The sequence below is a fragment of the Oncorhynchus kisutch genome, linkage group LG25, assembly GCF_002021735.2.
Source record: "Oncorhynchus kisutch isolate 150728-3 linkage group LG25, Okis_V2, whole genome shotgun sequence".
NCBI classification, from domain to species: Eukaryota; Metazoa; Chordata; class Actinopteri; order Salmoniformes; family Salmonidae; genus Oncorhynchus; species Oncorhynchus kisutch.
In genome coordinates this window covers 7,914,475-7,927,278 of record NC_034198.2, presented here as the reverse complement: position 1 = coordinate 7,927,278, position 12,804 = coordinate 7,914,475, and the positions used below count along the sequence as shown (strand labels likewise).

The window sequence follows — 12,804 nt, the reverse complement described above, 5'->3', positions numbered from 1 at the left end:
GCCGTCATGCCTCTCAGGAAGGAGACACGTTCTGTCTCCTAGAGATGAACTTACTTTGGTGTGAGAAGTGCAAATCAATCCCAGAACAACAGCAAAGGACATTGTGAAGATATAGATACAAAAGTATCCTATATCGAGTCCCATATCGACATAACCTGAAAGGCCGCTCAGCAAGGAAGAAGCCACTGCTCCAAAACCGCCATAAAAAAGCTAGACTACAGTTTGCAACTGCACATGCGGACAAAGATCGTACTTTTTGGAGAAATGTCCTCTGGTCTGATGAAACAAAAATGGAACTGTTTGGCCATAATGACCATCGTTATGTTTGGAGGAAAAAGGGGGATGCTTGCAAGCCGAAGAACACCATCCCAACCGTGACGGGGGTGGCAGCATCATGTTGTGGGGGTGCTTTGCTGCAGGAGAGACTGGTGCACTTCACAAAACAGATGGCATCATGAGGAAGGGAAATTATGTGGATATATTGAAGCAACATCTCAAGACATCAGTTAAAGCTTGGTCACAAATGGGTCGTCCAAATGGACAATGACCCCAAGCATACTTCCAAAGTTGTGGCAAAATGGCTTAAGGACAACAAAGTCAAAGTATTGGAGTGGCCATCACAAAACCCTGACCTCAATCCTTTAGATAATTTGTGGGCAGAACTGAAAAAGCGTGTGTGAGCAAACCTGACTCAGTTACACCAGCTCTGTCAGGAGGAATGGGCCAAAATTCACCCAATTTATTGTGGGAAGCTTGTGGAAGGCTACCTGAAACATTTGACCCAAGTTAAACAATTTAAAGGCAATGGTACCTCCCAGCATAACATCAATTTTTCTCCCCTTGATTTACTTTGGAGTCTGTGTTATTGGAGAATGACAACTACTAACACTCAGGACAGGTTATAGCCAAGCCTTAGTCAACATTTTGTTTTGTCTCATTTATTGATATGGATATAGCCTCTGTGTGATGGGGTTGTGCAACGCAAATGGCTATATAACAAGCCTACATACCTAGTGGAATTCACGAATACAACAATCAAAATGTCTAATATAAGGCCTACAGTCCGTGCTCTTAAAATCTGTGAAAACGTGCAATTCATTAGGTTACATGATCACCACAATACCGCCACGCAGCTATAAATATGTATTATGCAATTATATGGCAATTATTTGACACAACAGCATGGCATATTTAGAGAACAGAATAGGCCTAGCCTAAATCATATTTACATTCTATTTTGCAGCTCAGGCGGTTATTCTAGACAAGGTTTTTCTTTGTATTTATCATTCTCGCACAAGTAATTTGCTGAAGTCCCAAGCCTATACTACGTAATCTACTCGTATAATGTCGTTATTGAATGCAGTTCTAAAACAAGTTCTAGACTTTTATTTTGGAAATTAAACCTGAAGCTGCAAAGCAACTAACATCTGGGCTTGAGTTGCTTGATTGACGAGCTACATTCAGTTCATGTCCTTTGCAGATGCCACATTACTGACAAAAGATTGTATGCATAAAAAAAAGATCTGTAACCGATTAAAGTAAGAATTGAAGTGTAAATGTTCATTCATAGTCGTAACACTGGTTCTGTACATTTACAGATCAATTGTAACGTTTACATTTCATGTTTCAGACATGGCTTTTTTTTTACTATCTTAACAATTTATGTATGGATTTTCTTATGATCCTAATGATATGTACGTTCAATCTTTTGGCAAGTATCTGGCTCTATACCCACCATCCTAACACACTCCTTGTTGTCTTAGGAACACCTGTTGAAAGAGGGCTTGGCATGGTTGGATTCCCAAGCTTCTGGAGAGCCACAGTATTGGCTGCCAGCCCTCTTCTCGGAGTTGACTTCCCTTGATGTCACACCTGAAGAGGCCAATCAGATGATGCCTGAAGAAATTTGTTTGGGGGGGGAAGTCGGGGGAAGACTGGGAAGACTTTGATGAACAATGTGTGCATGTTGCAAATGTCCTGAATTGTAATGGGGTGTATATAACCAAGGGTAGGTACACATCATCTTGCTTCCCATCAGTGATTGTGGCGATGAAAACTAGGTTAAATGTTATGTTTTCTGTGGCAATCATGGATTTGTTATACAGTTTCCTTCTATGCAATGACCTTTTATTATAACAGAGTAATTCTTTGCATATTGCAGTTCATGATACAAAACAATGTGTACTTCCATGACGACACAACTGTGAAGACAACTTTATTTGTTGCTTCCCACATGAATCCCATTTGAACCATTTCATTTTCAGATGGCATCATTTGACCATTAATCGTTTGACTCTATTATGCAACACGTTATGCACGCAGGAGGTTTAAGGGCAGAAAGTCAGTATAGTTTAATTACGCAAAGTAAACAGTTCAGCAGAGATTATAACGGAGTAAATATGGGAAACCATTAAATAGCAAAGCAATACATTCCTATCACCCAGCAATGGAGGCAAATTCTACTCCAAGACCAAAATGAAGTGCCATCAAACAAATATCTTATATGGTATGATACATTTCAGGCTAAATAAATTAGCTACGGATTTACCAGACATTTAATTCTTAACTTATTTGACCAGGTAAGAGGACATTTACAGTAATGAACAAGGGATTATAAATGTTATTTATATAATATCCTGAATGGATTGTTAGCCCATATTTATTCCCCCCCCCCCTACTAAATAATTAGTAGAGTATCAGCTTTTTTTATGAGTAGTCAACTCACAAACAATTCTCTGGGTTGTGAGGAAGTGGCATTTCTACACCTCATGGCTGTAGACGTGGTCTTCATATAAAGCCTGTTCCATTCCGTCACAGATGAGCATGCAGAAGGGGCACACTCTGTGGCTGTGCTCGTGCAGCTCCAGCTCGTCCTGGGTGATGCCAGGGAAGGACTCATGGCAGTGACGACACTCCAAGGACAACTATGGGACAGGGACAGGCACAGGTCTTAAGTGGTAATAATATTGTATCTAGACTGGATCGCCTTAACTATACTGTCGGACAGAAATGATTGTGGATAGAGCAGTATGAAATCAACCCTTCGATCCCAAATCACTTGTGTATGTTGTTGTAATCTGTATTAATACCATGTGTACCATAGGAATGACTTGACATACCTCTTCCTCCAGGTTTGTAGCCGTGCCTGCAAACAGAATCGTATTTCAGTCATAATTGAACGTGTTATTTTTTCAAGGTGTGTCTGTGAGGCACAAGTGGTGTTCGTTTCGGAATATTTTGGTGAGGCTTCCCAATAGCTGGACAATTGGGATTACCTGGGGTTTCATATGGGTTCCAAGAGTGGAGAGAGTCAGCCAGTGCCTCTTGCTGCTGCTCCTTATTGGGGGTAGGGTCAGTTGAAGAGCCATAAGGGTTGGGATGCTGCATGGGCACTGGAGCAGCCTGGACGTCATCAAATTCCTTGCGAAGTCTTTCAATATCTCTTTTGAGATCCTGCCAGACGGAATACATTGGAAAAATCTCAAGGTAAGCAAATGTCCCTAATTTTATTGTAAAGTAAATAATTCAATGACTAGTAAATAGTAGCACAATTCATAAAAATCACCTGATTCTCTCTGGACAACTCCTCTTTCTCTACTTTAGCGATCTCTGCCATGTTTTCTTTCTCCTCAATGATTTTGTTTAACTCTGAAAGTTGCACCTGAGAGGGGAAAGTGGGCAACTTGTGATCAGCCAAGAGAACAAGGTTAGTGTGTTCTCTGTTCATTTCTTCTCACGGGTCAACTAACTTCATAGAACAAACAACATATTGGTTATCAAAAATCGGCGCTGGATTGGAAAATTCAATAGTGTAAGATTCTCAAAGCACCTCTAGTTTGCTGCTCTTCTGCTTTGTCCGATCAGACGTCATGGCCGTGCTCTCCATGCACTCCTTGAGCTCCTCCAGTTCCCTTTCTGCTTGCTCTGCACGTTTGCGGGTATTGTTGGAAGCCTGCAACTCCTTGTGCAACAGTGTCTGAGCCTCCTCCAGCTGACCAAGAAGGGCTTGGTATTGCTCCTGTAGACACACAAGACTACAGTATTACATTGCATAATGGTGTGTAGGGGGAAGGACATGGTTCTTTTAGCAACTTGCTCACACCTTCCAATCACTGTCCACCATCTGCTGTGGCTGCTGCTCCTGCTCTGACAGGCTTCTACGTAATGCCTTGTTCCCAGTCTTCAGGTCCTGTAGATCATGTGTGACACCACACACTCTGTGCAGCGCTGCAGAAAGCTTCTCCTTCTCTTTCTCACTGCTCTGGAGATCCACCTGGAAAGGGTCATGAGGTTATATTATTGTTTTTCTCCAATCAAAAGAAAGCACTCTGACATTGAATGAATTGTCCAAAAGTATTTTAAAGAGTTTGCGTTACAGGTATTACTTCACATTTTATTACTTTGCGGAGTTTGCTGACCTGTAGAAGCTGAATATGATCCTTCAGTTTGTGGGACTCCTGCTCAGATTCTTTGAGCCTTGGGCTCAGCCTATTTACACAGACACAAGGCCACATTGTGTAAAAAAAACACACAAAAAAGATCCTAAAAGTGATATGACTGGAAAGGTATTGGACTAGATCACTATGTCCCCATGAATGACTTGAGACAAGAATGACTCACGGTGCAATTTCCACACTTTGGACCTCAATCTTTCCTTTCAACTCCTCTCGCTCCTTCTTCAGCTGTTTGATCTTGATCAACGCTTGTTCATATTTCTCACAAATAGTTGTCAGAGACTGCAGTCATTTGTGAAAAGAAATGGGAAATTACATACATGGCAAGGAGACAGAGAACGTGTGGGGACAAAGAATAGAAGTAGCATTGAAAGAAATCTATATTTATGGTATACATACAGCGGTCACATGTTTTGACACTATATTCACCAAATATGTTTCATGAATAGGGGTCAGAGACTGGAGCCATTCGTGGAAAGAAACAGTGAGAAACAAGACAAGGAGACAGAGAGAAAGTGGGGAAAAAATTGGTTGTTGCATTGAAAAGCATTGATGGTATTCAGCAGTATAGCCTATAGCTGTCAGATCAGATTGGATGCTTCTTTTCTTTTTTTTACTACTAAGAATTAGCTGTAGTAGTACTGGTAGTTTAGTAGTCCAAAATGGGAAAATGGTTTGCGACAGCTACCTCCTGTCCTCTCTGTGATTCATCCATTGATTTGGCATTCTGCGCCAGTTCTTCATGCTCTCTAGTATTCTGTTGCTGCTGCTCCAGTTTGCTCACTAACTGTACCAGTTCCTCTTTGGATTCCTACAGAAACAATATACAATTCATCACACTCTCAACCTGATTAGGGGCTAGAAAGAAGACAGCTGTTGGAACAAACGACTTGGAAACAAGCCTTAAGGTGGTCAACCTCTTGCTGTTGCTCCTTTAGGGCAGAACACTTCTTCTCTTTCTTACTGCTCTGGAGATCCACCTGGAAATATCATGAAAATCTATGGTTGGATTGTCTTGAGTTTCACATTTTAAAATGCTGTGGGTTACAGGCATTTGTTCACATTATATTACTTTGCTGGTTGTGCAGACCTGTAAAAGCTGAATGTGAGCCTTCAGTCTGTGTGACTCCCGCTCAGATTCTTTGAGCCTTGGGCTCAGCCTGTATACACAGGAGCATAGGGAACCACATCAAAGTGGCACAATTGTCAAAACATTCCAAAACCAGATGATATCATGAGAGAATATTTGATTTTTAAAATCACTGGAGCGGTGTTCTGAAGGGGAGACTATGTTGCTATGCATTGAATGGATTGCTCCAGACAAGAATGACTCACTGTGCGATCTCCACACTTTGGACCTCAACCTTTCCTCTTAACACCTCTCGTTCTTTCTTTAGCTGTTTGATCTTGATCAACGCTCTTTCATATTTCTCACAAATCGGGGTCAGAGACTGCAGCCATTCATGAAAAGAAATAGCAAGTTAGATACACGTCCAGCAGACTGAAAATGAGGAAAACAAGTAGTAGCATTGAAAAAGATTGATTGTATACATACAGCTGTCACATGTTTTGACACTAAATTCCCCAAATATGTTTCATGAATGGGGGTCAGAGACTGCAGCCATTCATGGAAAGAAACAGTTAGAAACAAGACAAGGAGACAGAAACAAGACGTGAATACAGAGAAAGTGGAGAAAGAGGTTGTTACAATGAAAAAGCATTGATGGTTTTTTAGATGCATAGCCTGCAGCTGTCATCAGATATTTTGTTACCACTGAGATACAAATTCACTCTATTAATAGAATCAGTATTAGTAATCCCAAATGGGAAATTGGTTTGCAACAGTTACCTCCTGTCCTCTCTGTGATTCATCCAATGATTTGAAATTCTGTGCCAGTTCTTCATGCTCTCTAGTATTCTCTTGCTGTTTCTCCAGTTTGCTCACTAACTGTACCAGTTCCTTTTTGGATTCCTACAGAAACGATATACAATTCATCACCCTATCAACCTGATTTAGGGGCTAGAAGTACAACTGCTTGTGGAAAGAAAAGACATGCAAACAAACCTTGAGGTGATCAATCTCTTGTTGCTGCTCCTTTAGGGCACATGTCAGAGTCTCATTTTGCTCTTTCAGTTGCCCCAACTCCATGGTCAGCTCTTCTTTCTCCCTCTCACCTTTTTCCACCTGTTCCTAGATTCAGAGATGCTTAAATCATGTCCATAATCTCTTAATTTGTTTGGATAGTGTACAAAACATTAGGAACACCTTTCTAATATTGAGTTGCACCCCCCTTTGCCCTCGGATCAGCCTCAATTAATCAAGGCACGGACCATTCTTGATACACACGGGAAACTTGAGTGTGAAAAACCCAGCAGCGTTGCAGTTCTTGACACACTCAAACCGGTGCACCTGGCACCTACTACCATAACCCATTCAAAGGCACATCTTTTGTCTTCCCCATTCACCCTCTAAATGGCACACATACACAATCCAGGTCTCAAGGTTTAAAAACCCTCCTTTAACCTTTCTCCTCCCCTTCATCTACACTGATTTGAAGTGGATTTAACAGGTGACAACAATAAGGGATCGTAGCTTCACCTGAATTCACCTGGTCAATCTGTCATGGAAAGAGCAGATGTTCCTAATGTTTTGTACACTCAGTGTTGTTCCACCAAGACAAGTTATGTTCAAAAGCATTGACGTTTCAGTATGTTGTTTCTTAGTTGTCAGATGGTTTGTGATCAGTGTTTTAAAAAGACACAAAATGGACCAAATATTACCTCCTGCCCTCTGTGTGAGTCATCCATTAGTTTAGTGTTCTGTGTCAGTTCTTCATGCTTTCTTGCATTCTCCGTGTTCCCATCTGCCTGGTATAGTTCCTCATTTGACAGCTGCAGAAATAATGTTACAATTCTGTTGCCTCACATTTTTATTCTCACACATGACTAGGGGCTAGAAATGACCCGCTGTTGGAACAAAAAACTTGAAAACAAACCTTGAGGTGATCAATCTCTTGCTGTTGCTCTTTCAGAGCACTTCTCAGAGTCTCATTTTGTTCTTTCAGTTGCCCCAACTCCATGACCAGCTCTTCTTTCTCCCTCTCACGTTGCTCTACCTTTTCCTAGATTCAGAAATGCAAATCATGTACATACATAACCTAAGGATAATTTTAGCAAAATACATTTGCGAGGAACATCCTCACCTTGACCCAGCCACTAAGCAAGCCAAACAAAGAGGGCTGCTTTTTAAGACAATATTTCAAGCATGGTCTTCAAAACACAATCAATGTTAGATATGGTGGATTGTATTGTACCTGAGTTATGATAACCAAGAGGTCATTTTCAAGGCTGCAGCCTGTGCTTTGTTCCCCTGGGGTTTTAAAACAGAAGGGGGTGCTGGCTCCTCTCACTTGGCCATTGCTATCAACATAGCAGAACTGATAGAACACCGAGTCATCCTTTGGCAAGTAGTATGCTATCAGAATCACAATATCATTGTCAGTGTAATCCCCTGCATAATATTGATCACTTTAATATCCAATAAAAATGTAAAGTTAACATTGGCCTGTATCATTAAAAAATAATAATAACTTGCACTGATCAAAAATATAAAAGCAACATGTAAAGTGTTGGTCATAAACTGAAATAAATTATCCCAGGAATGACCCATGCGCACGAAAAGCTTGTTTCTCTAAAATGTTGTGCACAAATCTGTTTACATCCCTGTTAGTGAGCATTTCTCCTTTGCCAAGATCACAACCGTGGACCATGTGTATGGTATCGTGTGGGCAAGTGGTTTGCTGATGTCAACGTTGTGAATAGAGTGCCCCGTGGTGGTGGGGTTATGGTATGGGCAGGCATAAACTACGGACAATAAACACAATTGCATTTTATCGATCGCAATTTGAATTCACAGAGATACCGTGACAAAATCCTGAGGCCCATTGTCGTGCCATTCATATTTCAGCATGATAATCCCAGTTCTTCCTTGGCCTGCATACTCACCAGAAATGTCACCCATTTGAGCATATTTGGGATGCTCTGGATCGACGCATGTTCCAGGCCCCGCCAATATCCAGCAACTTCGCACAGCCATTGAAGAAGAGAGGGTCAACATTCCACAGTGCACAATCAACAGCCTGAACAACTCAATGCGAAGGAGATGTGTCGCGCTGTATGAGGCAAATGGTGGTCACACCAGATACTGACTGATATTCTGATCCACGCCACTACCTTATTTTTTTTTTTACATTTTAAAAGCTATCGGTGATCAACAGATGCATATCTGTATTGCCAGTCATGTGAAATCCATAGATTAGGGCCTAATGCATTTCCTTATATGAACTGTAACTCAGTAAAATCTTTTAAATAGGTGCATGTTTGCGTTTTATATTTTTGTTCAGTATAAATTGATCACAATAATTCATATCGAAGTTAATGTCAGTTGAAAAGTTTGAGGATGAAATTCACACATTACCAGTAAAAAGCACTTGTTTTCTGACTGGCTCCAGTCCTATCAGATCCAATGATGGTTCTACCCACACAAATGTGTGATAATCCTTTGTGGTGCTCCAGCCCACCTGCACAATGATACACATGATAACATATTTATGACTGACAACATATAGAGAGGCATTCCAGACTGGATATTTATTGTTTAAGACAGGTTATTTACTTTGTGGAAATACAATCCATATCATAATGTCAGATTAAACCGATCACAAATGAACAATGTTCCCTCTTAACTGCGAGTGGGTGCACAGCTTCCCGGGACTGCTGTGCAGAAGAAATATCAGCAGATGCAGAGAACTTCACTCAACTTTCTAGAGTTTCCCCCCTTAGTTAACACTATCAACATTTCCCTTTACTGTGGGAATTGTGATCAAATCCATGCAATATTAGCCACTTTCAGTGCAACATACCGAAACAAAACCTAACTTTGCAAGGCTTAGTGTACAAAATTAACTATGCAAGAGATTTTGTTGTAGGCAGAACGCATCGGAGTAGGATTCTATTGCATTGACACTCACGACTCAGCCATACTCTACACAGACCGGTATGGCTTAACCAAACAGAGCTGCAGTAGTACTATATGCAAATAGACCATTGCCATATATGGATCTGTGCCATTGACTTTGAACTGGACTATGTTTACAGCATAAGCAGTCGTGAGTAGATGTGCTTGTTTTGAGATCAAAGCGAGAGCTTCATGTAGCCACGTGTGCACATATCCTTTGCTAGTTAGTTAGTTATTAGCCCAGTTATAGATCATATGTAGTCAGCAATGGGCGAGTGATTTGCTCCCTAAAATAACACAAAACGTGTACATTTCTAAAAGCAAGTCTGGTAAAGAGCTTTTTTTGTCTTAAAGGGGCAGTGTTGTTTTTTGAGACAGGCGTGAATAAGATAAGTAGCCAATAGATAGAGCATAGCATAATTTGTCTGATTCTCTGTAATAATGGTATGGGAATAATAATGCATTTTATTTTGTAAAGTGGTTTCCAGGGTTGGGAAGTAAAGTATTTACATGTAAGGGATTACAAAAAAAGGTAACTGTAATCCGTTACAAGAAAACATATTGTAATCAGATTACAGATACTTTTGAAAAACTAGATTTACTTCGAGGATCACTTTTAAATTCAGAAAGGATCCTTGTGAAAAACAATCTTTGACACTTCTCTGTTTTCTCAATGTCATTCAAATCAGCATTGAAAAAAGGCGCAAGTTTAAGTTTGTTCCACCTGAGCGAGTCTGACCACTATGATGACACACCAAATGTGTTTGATGGATGGCAAGAAAAGCGCAGGAATAGGCTTTTGTAGGCTACAGTCCAAGCTATGTCTTCCAATGGAGCGACTGCTGTCGGCATCCAAAGATTATCCAACTTGAATAAACGATTGGAGGTAAGGATGACAGCAGTGGTGTCGTCTACGGCGATACGGATATCACTTATTATTGTTATCTACATAGCGCATTGCTGTGAATCACACTGCTGCTCTCTCATTTATCTATATGCGCCTTACGGATTGTGGTTGTTGTGGATGGCTGTTCACAAATCTAAATGTGTATTTGAGCCCAATAATGGTTGAATTCAAGAAGTTTAAGCTGCATATCAATCATTGTTTTTGAAACCAGTAGACAGCCAGTGGAAATGCACTTTTGCAACAGCAGCCTATGGAATACAATTGGGGCTTTTATTGGTCAATCTAATTCATGCTGATAAAATAAATAAATCCATAGGCCTAATGGACACATGCTCAAGCTTGCATACTTTTGATAGACTTAAAGTGTCAATCTGTAGTTGCTACATCTATTTTTGGAAATGTTGTATATATCTATATATATCCATTGATTCTTGAAGAATATAACTTGTAAATGCCTCATGAGCTTAGTTCAACTGTAACACTCCATGAGAACCCAAAATATAAGCTTGTTTTACTCTGTTTGTAAATGTAAACAAACACTGTATTGCCTCCTAACATGGTTAAAACAATCATTTTGATATCATGGATGGCCAGTCCTTGCATCAATATCTCTGTCTATTAATCGGAGAGTGGTTACATTTACCCAGGTCTTCCCTCAGCTTTTTATCAAAAAAGAGGCGGGGCAATCCATTTTGTTATTTTATCCATTTTGTTATTTACCCTTTAAACAGCTGCATATTATCAAGATGTCTAAGTGTCACCAACAAAAAGGTAAACAATAGGCCTATAGCAAATGCAGCATATGACATTCATTTTTTCACATGTAAATAGCACTTTTCAGTAGTGCTCAAAGCGTGCCCTTCCGTGAGCGCAGCATTTATTTTTCGACTTGAATCATTGAGCCCAGTCAGTCCTCCATGACAACAAAATCATAAACATAGTGGAGCCGGCTAATAAGTCCTTTGTTTTTGGGTTATGCTCAGGTAAAACAATTTGGCTAATCTACGGGATGTATTTTCTCCTTAGTTTTTTTAAATGATAGGCCACTCTAGTAGGCCTACATTATGATCAAATAGCCACAGTTGCCTACTTGCCCACTGTCTGAAACTAATTTAAAGTGGGTACAGCCTCAGTGTTCACAGTAAGCACGTGCTGGAAATTACACATATTTTTCATAACATTCAAGTTTGCACTCAGCAGACATGAAATTTGCTCAATGCCAGGAATAATTAGCGGGAACATTGTTCATCAATATTCATGACAAATTGGTCTATAATCTCACCTTGAATATCCCCACCCAGTCTCTGGGATTCGGTTGGATTGCTGCTGTCAGAGTGTAGCAGCAAGTCAAGGCAACATTTGACACATATGAGTTGGGGATTTCCTGAAACACAATCTGGGAAAGGTTTGTTGACAATTCCATGTTGGCTGCAGTTTCGAAGCTCTCCATTCTGTGTTCTGAAATTGAGAATATAACAAAAAGAAAACACGTAGGACAAACATGAGCAAAAAAAACTAACAGCGGGTGCAACTTGCATAAACCATTATTGATGTTGTAAACTGAACACTTATGTATCTTCTCTGGCAGCACACATTGTCGATGGGTGGTTGTTAATTATAAGGCATAGAAATTACAAACACTATTGCGTTGTTTGCAAAACTAAGTTTCACTTTCCTTTAAAATAAGTTGTGCAATGTTTATGCTTCCCACCAGACCATATTTAACACAGAATGATTTTATTTTATTGTCAAACATACACTTCTAAACCAATAGATTATTCGAGATTGTTTTATTATGTTTGATCAAGCCATAATAAACCATACAAGGCCACAAATAAAACACAGGAAAGAAAACTCATGTGAAAGGTAACGCAATTCTGTCATTATTACGATCACGTGTGTTATGCTGTTTAGCAAAGAAAATGTATTAAATAGTTGAACTTACATGAAGTTTGGACTGCCACTGCCTGTTCAACTCAGCGGTGTCGCAACCATAGATTGTATATATAAAGGTCGCAAGTCAGACGTCAACTCAGAATACTGTTCCAGGTATTAATTTCAAGTGTGCACGAACGTCATCAGCCGTAGGCCTCTCTGGGAAATGTAGTTTCTTCTGATTGGCCAATCCGAAGTGGATTTTGGAGTTTAAAAGGCCAGTCTACTGTCAGCTTGGGTTTATACTTGCTTTCCCTTTTATCTGGACAATGGAACAAAAATATTCAAAGTGATCAGTTACCTAGATTACTAGCCTAATCATAATAAGATTTCACAATCTTGTTCGCTTGTATCAAATAGGCCTGAAGGGGGAAAAAAGTCACTAGATAAGGCCCAAAACAAAATGTCTGTAACAGTTACATTGTATTATGCTCTGTTACACATGAAAATGGAGGTTATTACAACAACCTGTTTTGATATTTTTATGATGC

At 40.0% G+C, this 12,804-nt stretch overlaps 1 protein-coding gene across 8 annotated transcripts; it reads right to left on the bottom strand.

The window, feature by feature from the left end:
* Positions 1-2,110: 2,110 nt before the first annotated feature.
* On the bottom strand, positions 2,111-12,447 carry LOC109870124 (calcium-binding and coiled-coil domain-containing protein 2). 8 transcript variants are annotated; one of them, XM_020460480.2, is made up of 22 exons: positions 12,324-12,447; positions 11,661-11,836; positions 8,932-9,034; positions 7,769-7,929; positions 7,451-7,576; positions 7,236-7,346; positions 6,520-6,645; positions 6,304-6,426; positions 6,010-6,069; positions 5,790-5,905; positions 5,545-5,614; positions 5,372-5,434; positions 5,143-5,265; positions 4,854-4,913; positions 4,621-4,736; positions 4,419-4,488; positions 4,103-4,273; positions 3,830-4,018; positions 3,566-3,661; positions 3,276-3,453; positions 3,120-3,145; positions 2,111-2,924 (listed from the first exon to the last, which is right to left on the bottom strand). In XM_020460480.2, exons 2-22 carry the CDS (start codon positions 11,826-11,828, stop codon positions 2,760-2,762), a joined length of 2,421 nt encoding a protein of 806 aa, XP_020316069.1. In that variant the 5' UTR covers positions 11,829-11,836; positions 12,324-12,447; the 3' UTR covers positions 2,111-2,759. The 8 variants fall into 8 exon arrangements, with proteins under 8 accessions (XP_020316069.1, XP_020316070.1, XP_020316071.1 ...); XM_020460481.2 differs by lacking the exon at positions 4,854-4,913; XM_020460482.2 differs by lacking the exon at positions 6,010-6,069.
* Between the last annotated feature and the right edge of the window lie 357 nt (positions 12,448-12,804).

What these genes read in the sequence shown, in the direction of transcription:
- LOC109870124 (XM_020460480.2), bottom strand. Translation starts at nt 11,828, where the DNA reads ATGGAGAGCTTCGAAACTGCAGCCAACATGGAATTGTCAACAAACCTT. An exon ending in ACTGGGTGGGGATATTCAAG is followed by an intron (nt 9,035 to 11,660) that starts GTGAGATTATAG and finishes ATCATTGTGCAG; the next exon opens with GTGGGCTGGAGCACCACAAA. An exon ending in CTACAAACCTGGAGGAAGAG is followed by an intron (nt 2,925 to 3,119) that starts GTATGTCAAGTC and finishes CCTGTCCCATAG; the next exon opens with TTGTCCTTGGAGTGTCGTCA.